This window comes from Canis aureus, chromosome 27, assembly GCF_053574225.1.
Source record: "Canis aureus isolate CA01 chromosome 27, VMU_Caureus_v.1.0, whole genome shotgun sequence".
Lineage (NCBI taxonomy): Eukaryota > Metazoa > Chordata > Mammalia > Carnivora > Canidae > Canis > Canis aureus.
Window position 1 is genome coordinate 27376683 of NC_135637.1, and position 24448 is coordinate 27401130.

The 24448-nt window shown below is 43.3% G+C and overlaps 1 protein-coding gene across 5 annotated transcripts in view; it reads left to right on the forward strand.

Moving 5' to 3' along the window:
- OSBP2 (oxysterol binding protein 2) overlaps positions 1-24448 on the forward strand; it is a 192502-nt gene that overhangs the window by 65275 nt on the left and 102779 nt on the right. Inside the window, exons 1-2 of one of the 5 annotated variants that reach the window (XM_077874335.1) lie at positions 7354-7505; positions 11758-11894. The exons of the other annotated variants lie outside the window; for them this stretch is intronic. Of the exons in view, the coding sequence (XP_077730461.1) occupies positions 11795-11894 (100 nt within the window). The 5' untranslated portion in view covers positions 7354-7505; positions 11758-11794. Of the gene's footprint in view, positions 1-7353; positions 7506-11757; positions 11895-24448 lie in introns of those variants that run through there. 5 annotated transcript variants of the gene reach the window in all.

Here is a 24448-nt window from a genome sequence, read left to right on the forward strand (position 1 = left end):
CACTGTGCAGCTAGAAACCGTGAACAGAATGCATAGGGCAGCTACTTAATAAGCACGTTGGAAATTAAGTAGCCACAAGCATATTGGAGAAGACCATAATTTGAGTGTTCACCACAGTGAACAGGTGGTAAGTTTATAACTTTTTTTCCTTCCAGTATTTTCCAGTCTGGACTTGGGGGATACCCATGAGTGAGCAGACGGAGAGAGTTCCAGAATAAGCCCTCTTGTTCAGGCCAAAGGAGCAGGAAAGTTCTCCTGGCAGTAAGAGTGGCAGCAGGGGGGCTGCAGGTGCCCAAAGCTTTGAGGTAAACTCTCTCCTCCAGGAGAAAGAGTTGTGGTCCCAAGAGGGTGAGTGAGAATCCCTGTTGCGTTCTTCTCTTTCTCCTCCCATCCACTTGGCTTCAGATGTGGGTGCAGTGATGGGAAATGGGCAGTGGAAATAAATAAGTAAAGCCCCAGTCTTGGGCCAGAGGGCAGAAAGAAGGAGCCCTTGGGAATTGGAAAATACTGAGATATCACAGAGAGGAGCTTGGGAAAGTGACCCTGTAAAGTTGTTTATGAACTTCAAGGTTCACATCCAAGCTACATGTGCATGAATCAGATCCTAAACTGCATACTTGGAAAACTGAACTAAAAGCCACATGAACATCAAAGTTCCAGTGGCCACTAACTGGCACAGATGAGGGAGAGATTAAAATAGCAAAGGCATTGAAAGAGAAACTGATAATGAAGCCATCACTAGGAGAAGTTTGGTCAGAACTTGTGGCTTGAACCCAACTGCCTGCTAAAGTGAACCTAAGTCAACTGCCTGCTAAAATGAAAATATCAGGGATCCCTGGGTGGCGCAGCGGTTTGGCGCCTGCCTTTGGCCTAGGGCACGATCCTGGAGACCCAGGATCGAATCCCACATCGGGCTCCCGGTACATGGAGCCTGCTTCTCCCTCTGCCTGTGTCTCTGCCTCTCTCTCTCTCTCTCTCTCTCTCTCTGTGACTATCATAAATAAATAAAAATTAAAAAAAAAAGAGGAATACTCTTTAAAAAAAAAAAAAGAAAATATCAAAGTGCTCACAGACAGGAATGAAAGAAGCAATTAGCAATATAGATTCCACAGACATAAAATAATAAGGAATACTACAAATAGCTTTACCCACAATTCTGACAACCTTGATGAAATAGGCTGATTCTTCAAAAATCATAAACTTCAGAATGCACCTAAGATCAAGTATATAACCTGAATAATCTAATGACATTGAAAAAAACGCATTCATAGTTTAAAACCTTTTTAAAAAAAAAGACAAATATTCAGACTCAGGTGCTTTCACTGGTGAATTCTATCAAGCATTTGAAAAAGTAATTAACACCATTTGCTCACAACCTCTTCCAGAAAATAGAAAAGGAGGAAACACTTCCCAGTGCATTATCCTGATATCAAATGGGACAAAGACTTCAAGAAAAAAACTTCAGATCAATATTTCTCATGAACATAGATGAAAAAGCCCTAGTGTATTGTAGCAATATTTAAATAGAATAATATGTAAGTAGCAATATGTAAGTAGAATAATATACCATGATAGAGTGGGATTCATACTAGCTGCACAATATAGGTTCTATATTTGAAAATCAATCAGTGGAGTCACCATATTAATGGTCTAAAAAATTACATGATCATGTCAATTGATGCAGGAAAAAGCACTTGAAAAAATTCAGTATCATTCATGGCAAAAACATTCAGCAAATTGGGAGTTCTTCCAAGTAAAGGAATTTTGTCACCTGATGAAGAGGAATTTTAGTGGTGAAAGACTCCTAGATCATTAACAAGGCAAGGATGTCCATTCTCACAACTCATGTTAATACTCATACTGGAAGGAAGTCCTAGCCAGTATAATAAAGCAAGAAAAAGGAACCAAAGGCATTCATATTAGAAAGGAAGAAACAAAAACTATCTCTATTTGCAAATGACAAGATGGCTATGTAGAGGACCTTAAGAAATCTAAAACAATACTCTCAGAATAAGTGAGGTTAACAAAGTTACAGTATACAAGATCAATACACAAAGGCCAATCATATTTCTATGTCCTAACAGTGAGCCTTTAAAAACTAAAATTTTAAAAAATAATTATAATGCACCCCCATGAAATACTTAGGTGTAAATATCACAAAACATATATAATATCTGTATACTGAAAACTATAAAATGCAGATAAAAGACCAAAATGAATAGAAAGACAATGTTCATGGATCAGAAGATTCAACAGAGTAAAGATGTCAGTTTTCTCCAAATTAATGGATTTAATGCAATTCCAATAAAAATCCTTTAGCAAGACATTTTTTTCAGTGTAGACAAGCTTATTGCAAATTTATATGGAAAGAAATAAGAACCAGAATAGCTAAAACAATTTTGAAAAATAAAGTTGGAGTAACTACCCAATGTTAAGACTTATTATAAAGAAACTGTAATGAAGATAGTATTGTATTAGCAAAGAGACAGACACACATATTAATGAAACAGAATAATCCAAAAATGGACCTACACAAAACAGTCAGTAGGATTTTGACAAAGGTACAAAAGCAATTCAATTGAGAAAAGATCGTCTTTTCAACAAGCAATGTTGGAACAAGTGAACATTTATATGTTAAAAAAGTATCCTGATCTAAACACAAAATTATAACACTTTTAGAAGAAAACATAGGGGAAAACTTTTGTGACCTAAGATTAAGCAAAGAGTTCTTAAACATGACATCAAAACCATAATACATAAAAGAAAAAAACTGATAAATTGAACTTCATCAAAAATGTGAAACACGGGCAGCCCGGGTGGCTCAACGGTTTAGCGCCTGCCTTCAGCCCAGGGCCTGATCCTGGAGACCCGGGATCGAGTCCCAGGTCGGGCTCCCTGCATGGAGCCTGCTTCTCCTTCTCCCTCTGCCTGTGTCTCTGCCTCTCTCTCTGTGTGTCTCTCATGAATAAATAAATAAAAATCTTTAAAAAAATACTAAGTTAAAAATGTGAAACTCTTACTCTGCAAAAGACACTGCAAAGAGACTAAAAAGTCAGGCTATAGACTAGCAGGTTGTATATTCAATAGAATATACATTGTGTATATAGATTGAATATACACTGCATATATTGTTTGCAGACAATGTAAGGAGTTCTTTTTTTTAGCGATTTATTTATTTGTGAGAGCATGCATGTGAGTGGGGGAAGGAGTAGAGGGAGAGGGAAAGAATCTCAAGCAGACTCCCTGCTGAGTGCAGAGCCCAACATGGGGTCGATCTCATGAACCTGAGATTATAATCAGAGCTGAAATTGAGACTTGGATCCTTAACTGACTGAGCCATCTATGCACCCTGGGACAATGTAAAGAATTATTTAAACCAACCACACACAAAAAAACCAAATAACCCCCTAAAGTGCATAGATCTAATAAGTGAGTTCAAGAGGGTTGTAGGATATAAGATCAACACATAAAAATCAACATATAACTATATATTGGAATGTGGGAATAGAAATTTAAAACACAATACCACTTATAATTGCTTCCTCAAAATGAAATAATTAGGCATAAATCTAACAAAATTTAGTATACAGAATCCGTATGCTAAAAATTACAAAATGCTGATGAAATTCAAGACCTGAAGAAATGGAGAGACATACCATGTCCATGGACTGAGAGACTCAATAAAGATGTCAGTTTTCCCTGAATTTATTTATATACTTAAAACAATTTCTGTCAACATCCTAGAAAGATACCTTGTAGCTTAATCTAAATTTTATATGGAAAGCTAAAGCAGTTTTTAAAAAGAATAAAGTGGAAGAAAAAAAAGAATAAAGTGGAAGAAATCAGTTTAGTGAGGTAAGACTTACTGTATAGCTAAGAGTAATCAAGACAACATGATGTTGGTGAAGGAAAAAAAACCTATAAATCAATTTAACAGAATGAAAACCTCAGAAATAAACACAAATACACCAAATTGATTTTTTGACAAAGGTACTAAAGCAATTTCGTGCAGGTAAGGTAGTCTCCTCAACAAGTGATGCTGGAATCATTGGACATTCATAGGCAAAAAAAAAAAAAAAAATGAGCCTCAACCTAAGCATCAAATGGTATACAAAAATTAATTCAAGATGGGGCATGGATTTAAATGTAAAACTATAAAACTTTTAGAGTACATATAGGATACTTTTGGGACCTGGGGTGAGATGAAGAGTTCTTAGACATGTTTACGACATGAGAAGCACACTCTACTCAAGAAAACATTAAGACTTGGACTTTAAATTTAAAAATTTTTGCATTGCAAAAGACCCTATCAAAAGATGAAAAGAGGGACTCCTGGGTGGCTCAGTGGTTGACCATCTGCCTTTGGCTCAAGTCGTGATGCCAGGATCCTGGTATGGAATCCCACACTGGGCTTCTGGTGGGGAGCCTGCTTCTCCCTCTGCCTGTGTCTCTGCCTCTCTCCTTGTGTCTCTCATGAATAAATAAATAAAATCTTTAAAAAAAAGGATGAAAAGACAAAGTACAGACTGGGAGAAAATATTTGCAAATTACTTGTCCAAGAGAGGACTATACCTAGAATATACAATGAAGTGTAAAAACTCACCAATAAAAAAACAATCTAAATATAAATGGGGGGGATCCCTGGGTGGCGCAGCGGTTTGGCGCCTGCCTTTGGCCCAGGGCACGATCCTGGAGACCCGGGATTGAGTCCCACATCGGGCTCCCAGTGCATGGAGTCTGCTTCTCCCTCTGCCTGTGTCTCTGCCTCTCTCTCTCTCTCTGTGACTATCATAAATAAATTAAAAATTAAAAAAAAAAAGAAAAAATAAATATAAATGGGAAAAAAAACCAGAGATTTCACTGAAAAGAAGATACAGGCAGCAAATAAGCACATAAAAGGTGATCATTATCATCAGTTATTAGAGAAATGCAAATTAAGATCATTATGAGATATTACCACACATTTATTAGAAAAACTGAAATAAAAAATAGTGATAATACCAAATGCTAGCAAGGATCTGTCCTATATGTTGCTGGTGGGAATATAAAATGGTACAGTTATCTTGGAAAATAGTTTGGCAGTTTTTTACAATACTAAACATGCAATTACCATATGACCCAGCAGTCACAGCCTTGCACATTTATCCTAGAGAAATGGAAGCTTAAGTTCATACAACAGCCTGCACACAAATGTTCAGAGCAGCATGGTTTTAATGGCAAAGTACTGGAAGCCACCCAAATGTCCTTCAGTGGGTAACCAATTGAGCAGACTCTGGTCCACAACACAATGGAATACCACTCAGCAATAACAACGAATGAGGGCAGCCTGGGTGGCTCAGCGGTTTAGTGCTGCCTCCGGCCCAGGGCATGATCCTGGAGACCCGGGATCGAGTCCCACGTCGGGCTCCCAGCTTGGAGCCTGCTTCTCCCTCTGCCTGTGTCTCTGCCTCTCTCTCTCTCTCTCTGTCTCATGAGTAAATGAATTTAAAAATTGTAAAAAAAAAAAAAAAAACAACAACAAATGAGTTATCCATACATACAACAACTTGGATGAATCTCAGAGGTATTATGCCAAGTGAAAGAAGACATTCTCAAGATGTCCTATGACCCCATCTATATAACGTTCTGGGAAAGGCAAAAACTGTAGAGATGGAGGACAGATTTGTGATTGCCAGGGGGGAAAGCTGGAGGGAGGGTGTGATACAAAGTTATAGCACGAGGGAGTGTTTTAAGGGTAAAGGAACTGTTATGTCCTAGTTGTAGAGGTGTATTATGAATCTATACATGTGTTAAAATGCATAGAAGGCAGTAAAATTTGTTATTCGAAACAAATTTAATTTAAAAACAAAATGCAATTTTGACTTGTATTCTTTCTTTGGCTCTCCCCTGCCCTCCAGATCTACCCAGCTTCCTGACTCCTCATCAGCACACTGTCTTATTGCCAGACATGCTGAACCTCTTCCCTGCAAACCCCTAGCACCCAGCCTCTTCCCACACCCTGCTTCCCCTTAGGTCTGCTTCTCCTTTAAGGAAAGGGTCATTCTGGAAACTTCCCTGAACCAGCCCCCCCTGCGTGGGCCAGATGGTTGCTTCTCTGTGACTTGGCTTAGCTAGTGGTTAATGTGAATATGGGCTTCCCAGAGCCTCAGATTCCCTGTTGTCAGTCCATTGGAGGCTTTTATTATGTGCCTCCCAGGATCCTTGCAATTCAAAGATTTCTAAGTCCGTGGAACCAGGCTCGCTGGGTTCAAACCAAGGCTCCCTTACTTATTAGCTACATGACCTTGGACAAGTTGCTTGCTGTCTTTTGCCTCATTCTCTTCTCTAAAATGGGCTTAATAATAGACCCACCTCTTTGAGGTGCTGTGAGGATTAACTTGAATATTGCATGAAAAGAATTTAGCACTTGAATTGGCAAATGCTCAAGAACAGTTAGCTGTAGTCATTGATAATAGCCACCTTGGCAGCTTTAAAATAATACGGGTTCCCAGGTCCTGATAAATCTGAATGAATGAAAACAGTACTGGGTACTCCTTAGGAAGGAGTGCCAGAATTAGCACATAAAAATACAGGCCAGGGGATCCCTGGGTGGCGCAGCGGTTTGGCGCCTGCCTTTGGCCCAGGGCACGATGCTGGAGACCGGGGATCGAATCCCACGTAGGGCTCCCGGTGCATGGAGCCTGCTTCTCCCTCTGCCTATGTCTCTGCCTCTCTCTCTCTCTCTGTGTGACTATCATAAATAAATAGAAAAATAAAATAAAATAAAAAATAAAAATACAGGCCAACCAGTTTGATCTGAACTTCCATGTATACAGCAAATAATATTTTAATGTAAGTATGTCCCATATAATAGTTGAGACATAAACCAAAATGTATTCAGATGTAAAGATTGTCTTGTTATCTATCTGGATTTAACTGTATCCTGGGAGATCTTGACACTCAACCCACTTGAAAGTTATGCTCCTGACTCCTTGGGTAGGGTCGAAAGTTAAACCTCCCAGTCAAAAATAGTAGTTTTTCACTTGACACAGGGGGGAGCTAGAGGATAGTTGTTCACTTTCTTTGCTCCTAAATTGTCTAAGGAAGCAGGCCTGTGGGCTGCCTTGTGACTTACCTCTCAGTACTTGTGAATCATTTTCAGAAGATCTGCAAGCCTGTGTCCCAGCAGGGTCTGGGAGGCTATAAGAAGTGAACACAGAGCCAGCTAGCTCTCTCTCTTGACCCTACTTCCAAGAGGGTTAATCCATCCCCTCAGAGTCTTCATCTCTTCTGCCCTGCTTCCCCCAGCCTACTCTCACATTGATGTCATATCCCTATTTTGACATCACAACCCCATGCTTGGAATTAACCTAGGCAGCCTAGATTCTGCCCTTAGAGCAACCAAGGCTGGCATTTGAACAAGGGGTGAGGGGATTTTTGGTTGGCTGGTAGCCCTAGGGGTTGACCCTAAAGAACATCTGGGCAGCCTGCCATCCAATTGCTCCAAAATGAAAATCCTCTAAAAGGTAGGACTTCAAGGGCTTTCCTTTTGTCCCTGTTGGCTGTGGTCCTCCAAGGTAGAAATAAATTCCTGGGGAATGTGGATTTGTTCTGCTCTGTAAACAACTCCTGGGAAACCTGATGCCTTTGTGCCTTGGGATGCAAGTGGCTTAGAGAAATGCTGGTCTCTCCTTGGTCCACTCAACACTCTTCTCTTCCCATTTGAAGGAATGACTTCCTGAAATGCAGTTTCCTACTTGTTGCAGGGGAGTTGTTCCTTAGTGTTTGGAGAATGCCTGCAAGTACTAAACCATGGTGTATTCTTCTGTGGCCACTTCCTCTGTCTTCAATCCCTAGAGGCTGGGCGGGGACAGGGCTGTGCCCTTCTCAGCACAAAGGGAAAATGCAGCCACTTTCCAGCTATTAGCTCTCAGATCCCTCAGTCCCAAAGAGAAAGATCCCCCATCTGCTTAGCTGGCCCAAAGGTGTAATGAGATCTCTTGTGAGCTTATTAAATTAGTAAAATATTGACTGGCCTTGATTAAACAACACACACACAAAACCATGAATAACTTTTCTTTAACTTCCATGTGGGCATGAAGTCCCCTGGGATGAGCACGTTAAAAATCTTAGGGGAGGACTACCAAGATTCTGACGTGATGGTTATGTGGTGCCTAGGAACCCCCATTTTTAATAAGCATTACACACAGGGCTCATGCTGGCCTCCCATGGATCTCATTTTAAGAAATGTCATCTGTTCAGACTCTTTGGATTCTTTACCACAGCTGGCTTGCTTCCCCTGTTTCCAAATGTCATGGTTTCCATTGAATGGGGATTTAATTCCATTTTACTCCCACATACTTATTTAATGCACTGGATAGAGAGAGACAAAAGAGACGGTGTAGGGTGAACACCAGGTACATTCATATCCGATTTTTTGTCACCTGTCTTCCAGGCATAGATGCAGCCTTTTCTCTACCTGACAGGGGGGATTGTGTCTACCTTGGAAGTTCTGTACCCTTTACTCATCATAGTCTCTTCATGGTCCTTCCCTGAACTGAGAGAATGGAAGCAGGAATGTGAATTATTGGTTATTGAAATCAATAGTGGTAAAGCGTATTGCTGACTGAAGGGATTAGCTTTGTTTCTGTGGTGGCCCCAGGATGAACATTTACCAATCCCTGGGATGGTAGCCATTGTCCTTAATAGGTCAGCAGCTCAAGGTGGGCATTCCTTCCCCACTTGTGCTGTGAATTCAGGCTTCCTTGAGAATGCCTCACAGACTTCTGAACAAATCAACACATTTGTGCCTATTTGGAAGAGAAATCAGTTTCTGGTTTGGAGTTCTTTGGATGAGGCAGTGTCCCACATCCAGGTGTTAGGGCCTGGATCCCCTAGTGGTCTCAGTGCTGCTCTCTATGCTGCTGGTCCAAATGGGAGGCAGGTAGTGTCCTGGCCCTTGGTTCTTTGTCTCAAGTTATGGTGTGGAAGGATTGACCTCACCCAGATCCTCCAAAATGTGGATGGGTCGGCCTTTCTTTTCCCTGAAACTCTTCTCTGCCCTGACCCATCCCAGGGCTGTCTCATTCAGTAGGAGTGAGGGAAGAACAGAGGGAGTTGGTATCCTCTCAACGATGCTAGGACAAGAAGCTGGGCTCACTCCCTTCCACGTGGCCAAGGAAGGGGAGGCCCTGACTGCCCACTCTGGTTTTGGGGAGTAGAGAAAAACCACTGCCCAATTTGAGAAATGGAGCTTTGGGAACTTCGCTAAGATAAAGGACAGGACTGTGCAGGACAGGACAGCATCCTGAGGGCTCATTTCAAGTGGGGCCACTTAACTCTGCAGCTTCAACCTTGAGAGTAGTAGATGCTAGTAAACATGTGCCAGTGGAAAAGGATGCAAGGAAAAGGTCAGGTGGGACAGTTGGACTCAGGGATGCTCCAAAACCCCCGGGATGGGGTTTTCTAAAGCCTTTTCGTTGTTACAGAAAATTTAAGACAAGAAGAGAAGTGGGCAGGAGAGTCTCAGGAACCCACACATAGCTGTCACTCAGTTATCACCTCAACCTTGTCTCTATGCCTCTATCCTCTTTCCCCATCTTTTTGAAGCCAGTTGCAGACCTTATGTAATTCCATTTGTCTGTATTTCAGGATGTATCTTTAAAAGAGTAAGGATTAAAAAAAAAAAGAAGAGGAGGAGTAAAGATTCATTCTTAAAAATTTAACATAACCAAAATACTGTTATCACACCTAAAAAATGTAGAGTGCTTTGGAATGAGGTTTACTTAAGGGAACCAGTGCTCTCTCTGGTGTCTAAGAACTAGAACTAGGAATGCAGTGGCTAAAGAAGGGGGGCACACCTGTGCTTCCAGCTGAGAAGGCAGGGCTTTATTCAGAGTTTGAAGAAACCAAAGAGAAAGTTAACATCCTTCAGCTGGTAGAAAATTCTGGCCTGTCACAAAGAAGCAAGGTGTGGCGAGGCTCAGGAGGACGCGGAAAGGTGGAGACTCCCATTGGTTTGGCCTTGTCAGGAGGCCCTGCAGGGCAAAGAGCAGGGCTTGAGCTGGAGTCAGTTCTCAAGTAGCAAAGGCAAGAGCCACCAGAAGGGGACTTAGCACAGCAATGGTATTTATTCTGTAGGGGGTTTTGACAATTTGGATTTAGATGTTACCCTGTGACCCATACAGATGGCAGCAGCTTACCCCTGAGGGACTCATATAAATCAGTGCTAGCCGAAAGAGGCCCAGGGTAAATGGGTCACCAGCAAGTTTGAATGTATGTGCAGAATTTGAAGAGATTGATGTTCAGTTCTCAGAGAAATTGAATTGGATTTTCACAGTGAGGATGACAGGCTGCGTCTGTTCTGACTTCAGCTCTTCCCTTTGGACCCTCTGCCTGCCCACCAAGCCTTGGAGCCAGCCAAAAGATGGTCCCTTATCTCAGTAGAAAATAGGCATTCTAAGATGTTAGTATTGGGAGGTGGTCATTATAAGAGGATTAGAAGGTCAGAGTCATTGACTAAAAAAGTGGACTAAATGGTCACCATCTACATTTGATACAATCTTACCATTAAGATGGTTTGAGCATCATTTTCCTGCCAGGGCAATTACCTTGATTATTAATTGCTTTCTTCATAACTAAAGGACATAATAGCACTTTACTTTTTAATTATTAGAATCATAAGGCTTATGCTTTGTTACCATTTTTTAAAAAAGATTTTATTTATTTATTCTTGAGAGACACAGAGATAGAGAGGCAGAGACATAGGCAGAGGAAGAAGCAGGCTCCTCGCAGGGAGCCTGATGAGGAACTTGATCCTTGGACCCTGGGATCACAACCTGAGCTAAAGACAGTTGCTCAACTGCTGAGCCACCAGGTGTCCTTACTTTGTTACTGTTTAGATATTAACCTGCTTGTGTATCAGTGGGCATGAGTGCCAAGCTCTGACATAGGTGAGGCTGTTGGCTCATTGTGTCACTAGCTCCAAGGCAGAGGGCCCTGGGGACCAGGTCAGAATGTGTGACCGAGTCCTAAAGGCACACTAGGCTGGGACATCTTCCAGGGATCCTCCCGCACTTCATTTTGCCAGTTTGAGCTTTGATTTGGAGATAAGCTTTGAAAGGTCAAGGCTAAGTATTCTAGGATATAGACCTGTAAGCCTGGGCTCTGCTGGACTCCCAGGCAATTTCTGAGTCTGTTGCATGGTGGAGTGTGGCTTAGTAAAAAGGGTGCAAAATTTGGAATCCTAGATTTGCTCTGAGTCCCTTTGTGACTTTGCATGAGCACTTCAAAACCTCAGTTTCTCAGTCCATCAAAGGGAAGAATAATGGCTATATCACAAGATGGTTATAAGGATAAATAACAAGAACAAACGCAATAAGAAAATACAAAACAACCTAGAGAAGGAGCCATGAGGCACAGCTGACAGGTGCCAGTCATTACCACCACCCACTGTCCCTGACTCTTCAGTCCACATCCCTGGTTGACAATAGATCTGCATGTAGTGGTCTTATGCACGTGGGGATGCCTTCTAACTGCACTGGAAACACTATTATAGATAGGACTTGTTTACTAATTCTTTCTTTACAATTATTATTTTGTCATGGTTTTCTATTCAGGGTCAGTTAGTGACAGGGAATGAAAACCCACTCAAACTGTAAAAGTAGGGAGTTATGCTCAGGGTGTGTCCTGGAGGGACAGAATGTGTCTGCAGCTGCTCCCGATTTTTCCATTTCTGGTTCTCTCCTGGTTTCCTCTCTGCTTTCTTTTCCTCTGCAGATGGGCTTCTGTGTTCTTCTATGACCTTGTTCTGCTGATGGGGCTGACCTGCCCTGGCTGTGCTGGCCTTTGTGCTGCTGTCTCTGTGCCACAGTTTCAGATTCTTGGGCGAGAGGTCCCAGAGCTGCTTGTAGAAGGTACCCAGTCCCGGTCCCATCAGGTGTGGCCAGAGGAGGCAGGGTCATACCTGAGGGCACCTGAATGTGTTTAGTAAGGGAGAAATCCTGCCTCCTCTTGGATCCTGCCCCCTTTTCTGCAGACTCTACCCTGACCATGTCCAGCCTCCATCCAGTGGTTCCTTACTGTCCCCTCCAGGAGCAGAAAAAAAGGACAGGAGGTTAGACAGCAGATGTATGGGTTCTACATGTTCTGTGGCTGCCCCTTGCCCATATCCATCCCAGACCAGAGAACCATGGTGAGCTCACACCCAGCTCTGGAGGGAGGCCAGGCGAGCAGGTGGGTGTGACAACATGAATTGTGGAAGGGAATCATTGGGGGAGAAGACAAAATCCCCTGGAAGCAGGGGCGGGAGTCATGGAGCTTCTGGAGGCCCTTCACAAGTGGACTGTGTAGTCAGGGAGGGCCTTGTGAGCACAGGAAGAGCTGGGCCCAATGGAGGCTGGCTCTCAGCAGCTTGGTACTCATGTGGCACAACTGGGCACAATGGCTCTGGCATCCCAGGGCCTCAGAGTAATTCCTGCACCTTGGGCTGGTGTGGTGGGCTCTGGGCTGACCCCCTTCCACTCTGTCAGACTCAGTAGCTTCCCTTGTTCTGTGTCTGGTGGTCTCTGGTGAAGATATCTGTTTGAAAAATGGATTCCACTACAAAAAGTTTAAGAACAATTGGTGTAGAGCTGTTACATGAGGTCAGCACTAGCTTTGAAACCAAGGCTGAACCTGAGGGTGGCAAGAGCATGGACAAGGGGCAGGGCCTGGCCATTTTCATGATCTCCCAAAGGAAGCTTGTAGGGGCACCTCCTTGGAAGGCTTCACAGTACTTGGCCTGGGTTTGCCCTTGCAAACTTAGCTGGCATTACTCTGCAAGGGCTCCCACATCAAGGGTCCTTTCTCCTCCCATGGAAAGGACAAAGGCTGTACCCATGCACAGGCCTTTAATGCCTGGATGCAGAAAGAACATTCGGTACAGCACTCAGATGTTTTGTGTGTACAGGGCTGCATGCTTGTAGGCTGCCTTTGTCCAGGTGGGAGTAGGGAAGAACGAAGCTGGGCCAACAGGCAGCCCTGAGGCCAGAGCCCCAGGCTGAATGCAGGCCACCTCTGGCTGCTCAGCTCCTGCAGCCTTGGGCGCAGCCCCCTATAGAGAGAGAAGAAATCATCCTAGTGGGTTCATGTGGGGCCAGGACGGAGACTGCACGCTGGGATTCTGGTGGGCGAGTTCTGCTTTTAGATGACTGGGTGGTGGATTTTCCTCTCCTGCCAGCACCACCTCACATTTTTCTATAGAAGACAACGGAAACACTTGACTGCTCAGACAGGGGGTGGCCTCTCTTGAGGAATGGGATTTTCATTTTAATTAGGCTCTCCAGTCATGGTGTCATGCCTGCCTTGGAAGAGTTGCAGCTGCCCATCTTTCTTCATCTCTGTTAGACGCTAGAAGTGGGGAGGCCAGACTGGTTCATGGGACGTCTTGTCATTGATGAGGCAGCTCTGTGTTTGCAGAGAGATCCTATTCATAGCTGTTTTGCGAGCTCAGCCAGAAGAGTCACCTTCAGGACCTGGCTGCAGAAGCCCTGGGGCCCCAGCCATCCTGGCGGCAGCTGTGCCAGCTCTAGGCAAGCCTGTGACTGGTTAGGCCCGGCTTTGAGGCTGCTGCCAGGTCTGGCTCTCCGTCTCAGCTGAGCACTGTCCTCTGTTGCCTTTGCTTTTCTGGAACTCAGGTTCCTGTCTGTAGAAGAGAACTGACGAGAGCCCCTAGGCAGTTAGACAGCTGGTGTGAGCCGCACAGGCTGTGCAGTGTCGCACACACACACACACACACACACACACACACACACTCACAGGATGTGTGACATAACAGGATGGCTGTTATGTCAGGAGTGTTCTTCTGCAGGACACCTTCCAGTCCAGCTCAGCCCGGCTGCTTCCCACACTCAGTGGGTGGGCTCCCAGGCCCTGGTGCCTCTGTTTCATAGCACTCAGTACAATCGTGATTGTTATTTACTTGTGTACTTACTGGTTTTTTGTGTTTTTTTAAGATTTTGTTTATTTATTCATGAGAGACAGAGAGAGAGGCAGAGACATTGATAGAGGGAGAAGCAGGTTCCCCACAAGGAGCCTGATCAGGACTCGTTCTCGGGTCCCAGGGATCACACCCTGAGCCAAAGGGACGCTCAGCCCACTGAGCCACCCAGACGTCCCTGTATACTTACTGTTTAATGTCTGATTTCCCCGATAATCCTGGCCTAGGCCTTATTCATCTCAGAGTAGACATGCAGCAACTATTGGTTGGGTGGATAAAGGAAGGGATGGAAGGAGGGAGGATGCATGAATGTAGAAGATGCCTGTGCTTTGGCCAGGCACAGGGGTTCCTTCCATTCATACATTCTGGGTACTGAGCCTTTAGGCCATTCAGATACATTGCACAAGGATCCTCACAGAGCCAAGTTTGAAAAGCATGTCCGTCTGAAGGGCATTACCAAGAGTGTGGGAGATCTGGAAGGACTCTAGGCAGCTAATCTGGAGAGACCACAGGGGAGCATTGGTGGCCTCAGCAATGGGCAGTTCAGCAGTAGTCACCATATTTAGCTCTCCAGCTGCTGCTGTTCACATGAAATGCCGTAGGAATGGGAAACACTTGGCTGTGAGTGATAATACAGGACTTAGGGTTTTTGCTTCTGCATGCAAGATCAATGTGTGGTGGTCTTTACCCCCTGTGTGTAGGACTGGCCTCAGCCCCTAGCAGCAGGGTCCTAACCACCAAAGAGGGGTGGTTCCTGAGAGAAAAAAGAGTCCATGTGGGGGTGGGTCCTGTCCTGGTTACTCAGCTGTGGTATGTGGGCACTGGCTTTAGCATCATCCTCACTGAAATGGGGACAGCCTCAGTGCTGGCCCAGCTGACTCTGCAGGGTAGCTATGAGGCTGGGTGTATAGGAGAAAGAGTTGCTAGGGGGCACTGTTGGGGTTGCCACTGGCAGAGGTGTCCAACAAAAGTTGGGCCCTCTTCGGTCCCTCCATGGAGTGGTGGTCTTTATAGACAGTCATTGTCATTGGAGTAAGTGCCAGGTGCCAGGCGGCTTTTGTTAGGAATGTGCTATTATGCAGGACCAGTCAGAATGCTACAGGTGAAAAGGGTATTTCTAAACATGTCTGCCTTTTAAGAAGAAAGCTTTATTGTTTTATAAAAGTATACTCAGTGGAAAAGAGAAGAGTAAACCATATTGAAAAATGGATAAAAGGGATACAAATCTCCTCAAATCTACTAACCCAGAAATGGCCACTTTGAAATCTGTACTCAACAGCATTACAGACATTTTATTTATGCATAGATGTGCATTTAGATCTAGGTATATACTTTCTTTTTAAAATTTTATTTATTTATTTATTCATGAGAGACACAGAGAGAGAGCAAAGACATAGGCAGAGGGAGAAGCAGGGAGCCTGATGCTGGACTCGATCCCACAACCCTGGGATCACGACCTGAGCCAAAGGCTCAACCACTGAGCCACCCAGGTGCCCCTAGGTATATATTTTCACATCATCAGGGGAAATTTCCAAGGTTCAGTTTTGCAACTGACTCATCAAACTCAGCATATTATAGACATCCCATGCTGACAAATATATATCTGTGGCATGGCTTATTATGGAAACTTGGTAGCAAGTTACATGCATGTGTACACACACACACACACACACACATACACTCTTGAACAATTCTCATGGCCAGTCTTATTTCATCTCCCCCCATCTTCTGTATCCCCTATTTTTGTGTGTGTGTGTGTGTGTAAAGTACATGTAACATAAAATTCACCATTAATGGCATTTAGCACATTGACAGTGTCATGCAACTGTCACCTCCATCTAGTTCCAGAACATTTTCATCACTCCTGAAGGAAACCCCATACCCATTAAGCAGTCACTTCTTATGTACCCTTCCTTCCACCCCTGACAACCACTAATCTGCTTTCCCCTCTATTTTTTTTTAAAAGTCCCATTTGCAAACATTTTGCTGAGTATCTCTAAAAAACAAAGACTCTTGTAAAAACACAAATCCAAGACCACTAACACACCTGGAATAACAATTCTTTAATATTACTTGTTTAAATGTCTAATTATAATGTCATTTTTAATCGTTCATAATATTCCACTGAATGGATATAGCAGAATTAAATTGATAATTTGTAGCCATTTAGGCTGTTTGCAATGTTTCCCATTATCAAAGAAAGCACAGAAATGTGCTTTTTTTTTAATGACAGTAGTGTGATTTCTGAAGGGTAAATTCTTAGAAAAGAGATTACTGGATCAAATACATGTTTCCCATTTAGATATCATTGCCAAGTTATCCCCCCATAAAGCTTCCACTTTATACTCTCCTTAGCAGAAAATGGATGGCTTGGTTAAGAGAAGGTGTTCCCTGGAAATATTCACGTTAGTCCTTTGCCATAACTTAAGTAAAAGTACCACTACTTTCCCATTTGTATAGAAATGCTCTGTCGCACTGGATGAAGGGTCTCCCAGATGCCATGGTAGCTCAAGGCCCTCAGTTGATAACCAAATGTAGGAGAAAAATGCCATGTTGCGGCATCCACAGTGACAGCCCCTGGAATCGTCAGCCAGGGAAGGACTCGGAGCTATTGGGGAGAGTGTTGGCAATAATATTGGAGGGCAGGAAGGCAGAGGGCCCATTAGTGGAGCCAGGGACTGGTTCCCAGATGTGCTTATCAGTCTGGAGGCTGGGTGGTGGGAATTGATACTCTTTTGGAAGAGAGGGAAAAAGAGAACTGGTGAGAATAATTATCCTCTGCCATTCAGTTAAACTTGATTTCCTGTGCTATTAAAGACATTACTGTGATATTAAAGGACATCAAAAAGAAGAAATAAAAACATAATCATGATTCTGGCCATGGCCATGCCTTTGGGGCCCCAGTCACATCTCACCCCTCCCACCCCCACACACAGCTGAAGTTGTAGTGACCACCACACATCTTATCTCACTTGGCATCACAGTATCAATATTCAGCAGCACTGCAGCCTTGGTTGTCATTTTTTTTAAAAAGATTTTATTTATTCATGAGAGACACACAGAGAGAGGCAGAGACCCAGGCAGAGAGAAGCAGGCTCCATGCAGGGAGCCCGATGTGGGACTCGATCCTGGGACAAGATCCTGGGACTCTAGGATCACGCCCTGGGCTGAAGGCAGGCACTCAACCTCTAAGCCACACAGGTGTCCCTGGTTGTTATATTTACGCTTGCTTCTAGTCCTAGTTTTCGTACCCTGCTGTCCTTTGACTGGACACTTGAACAGCTTCCAGTTATGGCCTGTTATAAATATAGTGTCCATGCATGCAGCTATCCTCTCTTTTGTGATGCTTTCCTAGGAAAAGTTGTGTCTTGGGGGAGGGGCTGTGGAAGGGGACATGCAGGTGGTATTGTGGCTCTTGATTCTACTGTCTTCCAACGCAGTTGTTTTTAAGGAGGGGAATGCCCTGCAGGAGGGAGGGTACCAGATCATAAAGGGTTAAGTCAAGTATACAACATGTGTATAATCTAGAAATAATTATTATTAATATATTGGGGCCAAATAATAAAAAATAATTTTTGGATGGGGTGCATAATCCTAACAGCTTGGACATCTGGCTTGAGTACTATGAGGACCAGCACCACCTTCTCCTCGTTCTCTGCCCACTGCCCAGCACAGAGTGGCATTCCATAAACATTTGGCAAAACTTCTAAAAGGTGGTCCCGGGCAGCACTGCTCCCTGGCCTGCTCCTGAATGGCTGGACTTCGGCTTACTCAGGGAATTGATGCCCTGCTGCCTTAACTGCCTTGGCCTCCCCACACTTCATAGGTACACTTGTTGCTGCAGTAGCTAGATAGAAGTGACTCCAGTTGACAAGTATCACATATCCTGCCCTTCCCTGGGAGAGGTCCAGAAGGGAAGTACTTTTTTTTTTCTTTTTAAGTATCCCCAGTTCCTTTCCAGAATGAAGTTGAAATGGAGCCAAGGGAACAAAGGAGGGGTTCAGTTTTGTGCTTAAGTGGCAGGGACCAGACTCAAGGCAGAAGGATCTTGGGCCCCTTTAGTGGTTGGGTATTCTTTTCCCTGGTCTCACTACCCACCCTGGCCCACCTGGGTGGCCCTGACCTTAGCTTGTCTTCTCTCCCTCCCATTAGCTCTCAGCTCCTCATTTACACAGAAATACAGCTCATTCCCACTCCTCAGGCTTTCCTCTTATCCTTCAGTATTTCTTTGCTCATCATTTTCCCATTCAGATGTGTACTTTGGTGTGCCAGTCAGATTCTCATTCAACATGAAGCGAAAACTGTAATCTATTTGTAGTCTATTTAAAACCAAATGAAGGTGCCTGAATTGGATTATTCAAGCTGAGCATTCAGTCCTTGAGGGGCTCACAGCCCTGGGTAAGCAGAATGGCACAGTTATTTGATGTTATCTGAAAACTGAGTCATCTCGTATTGTTTTCTAGATGGCAGTACCAATGCTTTTGCAGTAAATATGCTACAGTGATCCATTTCTTCTTGAAACAACAAAGTGATTATCCTGTAGCAGGTCCTGGGGACAAATTAAGGCAGCAGGGAGTGGAAAAACAGCTGAAAATCTCATCAGTGAGCTTTACTTAGCCCTTACTCTGTGTAACAAGCCAACGCTTGTGAAATACCAGTGGGCTGTGACTCTGACTTTCCACTATCCATTGTACAGACACCCTGGCCACTAAGATACTGTTACACTATTTTCATCAAATCCCTTTGGCATTTGTGGGTGCAACTTCTGTCAAGTCAACTTCCCATTCCTTAGGCTTTGGTGCACTCCTTTTAAGCAACCCGAAGAGTAAATTCCATGTACTAATTTTATTTTAATATAAAAATCATCCTCAAAAGGCAGCCATTCCTGCATTTTAACTTCATGGTTGCTGCTACACATCTGTCCCTTGGCTCAGGCCTCAACTTGAGTTGTGATTGTGGAAAAGCCAGTGAGGAGCCTAGGGGTCTCTTGGCCAGGACATCCACCTCTCCTTTGGAACCTGCACTCCCCACAGACACACTAACTCTTTGTGTTTCTCTGTGTAAAAAGCCCCTGAAGTGGGTTGGAGCATTCTGAGCTTGGGCTGTTTGGAGGGAAGGAGACATTAAGGGATGTCTGTTCCCTGTACCCAGGTACTGAGACTGACCATAGGTGGTGCTGGGTCCTGTGCAAGACATGATGGGGCACTATCTCAGTGACTCAAGCAGTACCATTGAGAGGGAGGGAACATCTTCCTGTTTATAGAAGAGGACCTCGGTGCCTTTTTGGAAATCACTGTTAGGAGGTAATGACATTTTGATTGCCATCTAGCTGCTTAGCTAGACAGTCTACTTCAAAAAGACTGCTGAGGGCAGGGTCCACCACACAGGAGATGCTCAGGAAAATGTCCACTGAATGCAAGGTGGCACGGAAATCCAAACAGAGACTTTTGCAGCTTCAAAGCTAGGTCTTCTTGCATCCCCTAGATGAGAACATAGTGAAAGGCAGGAACACATAAGGATGATTTTCTTTGTTATTTAGTAGGGGACACCCAGGAGTAGGGACATTTGCTCAATAGATGGCCATGGAGCTCTGCAGGCTTAGGAGAGTTAATCCTGCTTTCTAAAAGTCCAGGTGCTTTCCTGCTTTTTTGAAATAGCAGTTTTATCACATCAGAACTCAGGGAGAGGGAAATAAAGCATAAGTGTTAAGTTTTTATCAGCTATAGTGCTGGTGTCCAGCCTAAAAGCAGCCCAAGAAGGTGATCTACAGTCACAAATAGAATTCTATCAGGACACCTCTTTCTTCTGCAAAGGTCCGAGCCAGTTGGTGAGGGGCAGGGAGGATATCCGTGGAACGTGAACAGCGGCCCTGGGTGGACGGTGGACTATGCACTGGCTTTGTGTAGGCTGACTAGAGAGGAGGACCTGCCTAGCAGAGGAAGGTGGGGCTAGCAGCCCCGCCCCAGTGAACCAGGAGATCCAACCACAGGAAGGTGCCAGGCCTCATGGCCTTGGTGGCTTGTAGCAGCTCTCCCAGCTGGAGCACAGGGCCTTTTGATGGACAACCACTCTTCTTTGGTCTTCCGTATGTGTCTTTAAAAAAAATCCTGGCTGAGATATAATCGATACTCATATCTCGCATAAAAACAAATTCCAGGACATAACTTAAAACATTAATGGTCCTTCATTGCAGTAAACTGCCTACATTTAAAGTGCCTAATTTGAGAGACGCCTGGGTGACTCAACGATTGAGCATCTGCCTTTGGCTCAGGGTATGATCCCAGGCTCAAGGATCAAGTCCTGTATTGGGCTCCCTGTAAGGAGCCTGCTTTTCCCTCTGCCTATGTCTCTGCCTCTCTCTCGGTGTCTCTCATGAATAAATAAAATCTTTGAAAAAAAATAACAAAGTGCCTAATTTGATAAGTTTTGACATATGTATGCATCCGTGAAACCAGCACCACAGTCAAGATGATGGACGTATTTGTCTCCCCAGTGTCTCCCCCGTCTTTTGTGACTCCCGTTCAGCCCCTCCCTCTTCCCCAGGTAACCACTAATATGCTCTCTGTTTGAATTTTCTAGAATTGTATAAAAATGGAATCATACACTATTTACTCTATTTGGCTCCCTTACTCAGCATAACTATTTTGTAATCCATTCACATTGTGGCATGTATCACAAGTTTGTTCTTTTTCATTGCCGAGTGGTATTCCATTGTTTTTTTTAATTTATTTTTTATTGGTGTTCAATTTACCAACATACAGAATAACCCCCAGTGCCCGTCACCCAATCACTCCCACCCCCCGCCCTCCTCCCCTCCTACCACCCCTACTTCATTTCCCAGAGTTAGCAGTCTTTACGTTCTGTCTCCCTTTCTGATATTTCCCACACATTTCTTCTCCCTTCCCTTATATTCCCTTTCACTATTATTTATATTCCCCACATGGATGAGAACATATAATGTTTGTCCTTCTCCGACTGGCTTACTTCACTCAGCATAATACCCTCCAGTTCCATCCACGTTGAAGCAAATGGTGGGTATTTGTCATTTCTAATAGCTGAGTAATATTCCATTGTATACATAAACCACATCTTCTTTATCCATTCATCTTTCGTTGGACACGAGGCTCCTTCCACAGTTTGGCTATCGTGGCCATTGCTGCTAGAAACATCGGGGTGCAGGTGTACCGGCGTTTCATTGCATCTGAATCTTTGGGGTAAATCCCCAACAGTGCAATTGCTGGGTCGTAGGGCAGGTCTATTTTTAACTCTTTGAGGAACCTCCACACAGTTTTCCAGAGTGGCTGCACCAGTTCACATTCCCACTAACAGTGTAAGAGGGTTCCCTTTTCTCTGCATCCTCTCCAACATTTGTTGTTTCCTGCCTTGTTAATTTTCCCCATTCTCACTGGTGTGAGGTGGTATCTCATTGTGGTTTTGATTTGTTTTTCCCTGATGGCAAGTGATGCAGAGCATTTTCTCATATGCATGTTGGCCATGTCTATGTCTTCCTCTGTGAGATTTCTCTTCATGTGTTTTGCCCATTTCATGATTGGATTGTTTGTTTCTTTGGTGTTGAGTTTAATAAGTTCTTTATAGATCTTGGAAACTAGCCCTTTATCTGATAGGTCATTTGCAAATATCTTCTCCCATTCTGTAGGTTGTCTTTGAGTTTTGTTGACTGTATCCTTTGCTGTGCAAAAGCTTCTTATATTGATGAAGTCCCAATAGTTCATTTTTGCTTTTGTTTCTTTTGCCTTCGTGGATGTATCTTGTAAGAAGTTACTGTGGCCGAGTTCAAAAAGGGTGTTGCCTGAGTTCTTCTCTAGGATTTTGATGGAATCTTGCCTCACATTTAGATCTTTCATCCATTTTGAGTTTATCTTTGTGTATGGTGCAAGAGAGTGGTCTAGTTTCATTCTTCTGCATGTGGATGTCCAATTTTCCCAGCACCATTTATTGAAGAGACTGTCTTTCTTCCAATGGATAGTCTTTCCTCCTTTATCGAATATTAGTTAACCATAAAGTTCAGGGTCCACTTCTGGGTTCTCTATTCTGTTCCATTGATCTATGTGTCTGTTTTTGTGCTAGTACCACACTGTCTTGATGACCACAGCTTTGTAGTACAACCTGAAATCTGGCATTGTGATGCCCCCAGATATGGTTTTCTTTTTTAAAATTCCCCTGGCTATTCGGGGCCTTTTCTGATTCCACACAAATCTTAAAATAATTTGTTCTAACTCTCTGAAGAAAGTCCATGGTATTTTGATAGGGATTGCATTAAACATGTATATTGCCCTGGGTAACGTTGACATTTTCACAATATTAATTCTGCCAATCCATGAGCATGGAATATTTTTTCATCTCTTTGTGTCTTCCTCAATTTCTTTCAGAAGTGTTCTATAGTTTTGAGGGTATAGATCCTTTACCTCTTTGGTTAGGTTTATTCCTAGGTATCTTATGCTTTTGGGTGCAATTGTAAATGGGATTGACTCCTTAATTTCTCTTTCTTCAATCTCATTGTTAGTGTATAGAAATGCCACTGATTTCTGGGCATTGATTTTGTATCCTGCCACGCTACCGAATTGCTGTCTGAGTTCTAGCAATCTTGGGGTGGAGGCTTTTGGGTTTTCTATGTAGAGTATCATGTCATCGGCGAAGAGGGAGAGTTTGACTTCTTCTTTGCCAATTTGAATGCCTTTAATGTCTTTTTGTTGTCTGATTGCTGAGGCTAGGACTTCCAGTACTATGTTGAATAGCAGTGGTGAGAGTGGACATCCCTGTCTTGTTCCTGATCTTAGGGAAAGGCTCCCAGTGCTTCCCCATTGAGAATGATATTTGCTGTGGGCTTTTCGTAGATGGTTTTTAAGATGTTGAAGAATGTTCCCTCTATCCCTACACTCTGAAGAGTTTTGAACAGAAATGGATGCTGTATTTTGTCAAATGCTTTCTCTGCATCTAATGAGAAGATCATATGATTCTTGGTTTTTCTCTTGCTGATATGATGAATCACACTGATTGTTTTACGGGTGTTGAACCAGCCTTGTGTCCCGGGGATAAATCCTACTTGGTCATGGTGAATAATTTTCTTAATGTACTGTTGGATCCTATTGGCCAGTATCTTGTTGAGAATTTTTGCATCCATGTTCATCAGGGATATTGGTCTGTAATTCTCCTTTTTGGTGGGGTCTTTGTCTGGTTTTGGAATTAAGGTGATGCTAGCCTCATAGAACGAATTTGGAAGTACTCCATCTCTTTCTATCTTTCCAAACAGCTTTAGGAGAATAGGTATGGTTTCTTCTTTAAACGTTTGATAAAATTCCCCTGGGAAGCCATCTGGCCCTGGACTCTTGTGTCTTGGGAGGTTTTTGATGACTGCTTCAATTTCCTCCCTGGTTATTGGCCTGTTAAGGTTTTCTATTTCTTCCTGTTCCAGTTTTGGTAGTTTGTGGCTTTCCAGGAATGCGTCCATTTCTTCTAGATTGCCTAATTTATTGGTGTATAGCTGTTCATAATATGTTTTTAAAATCGTTTGTATTTCCTTGGTGTTGGTAGTGATCTCTCCTTTCTCATTCATGATTTTATTAATTTGAGTCTTCTCTCTCTTCTTTTTAATAAGGCTGGCTAATGGTTTATCTATCTTATTAATTCTTTCAAAGAATCAACTCCTGGTTCTGTTGATCTGTTCCACAGTATTCCATTGTTGAATGGAAGATCTGCTGTTTCAGTTGATGGGCATTTGAGTTTTTTCCAGGTTTTGACTATCACCAGTAGAGCTGCCATAAATACTCATGTCCATGCCTTTGTATAGACACACACTTTTTCTCTTGGGTAAATACTGAAGAGTGGAATGACAGGGTTATCGGGTAGTAGGTATATGTTTAACTTTTTAAGAAACTACCAAGTTGTCTTCCAAAGCGGGTGTACTATTTAAATACCACCAGTAGTGTGAGAGGGGCGAGGCTGGGGGACACTGGAGTCAACCATCCCAGGACAACCTGAGGAAATGTTGAGCACACATTTTCCTGATGAACAATCATTTTGCCTTTAAAAAAAAAGGATTGTATGTTTTCTCAGGCATTACAGTGCCTTACATGTTTTCTTTGTTTCAAGGAGTAGGAGACCTGTGTACATAGGGTCCTAGTCATTGGTATCCATGGGGGAATCAGTGAAAGCAGTTTACTGAAGACGTAGGTTCTGTTTTCATTCCCCTGGGATGAGAAATACCACATTTTAGAGGCAGGGAGGCTTGTTCAGAGAGCATATTTCTGTCCAAAGGTAAATGAATAACTGCATAACACTCCTAGTACTATTGTTCCCCAAATCACCTAAAATCTTTGCCTTTGTGAATTTTTACATAAGAACTTTTTGGGGAGTCTTTATTGTGGAAATAGAAAAACTGTGGCACCTTGAGGCAGAATATGTCTTTTTTTCTCTAGCTTGTTTTTCTTTCTTTTCTTTTTTTTTTTTTTAAGATTTATTTATTTATGATAC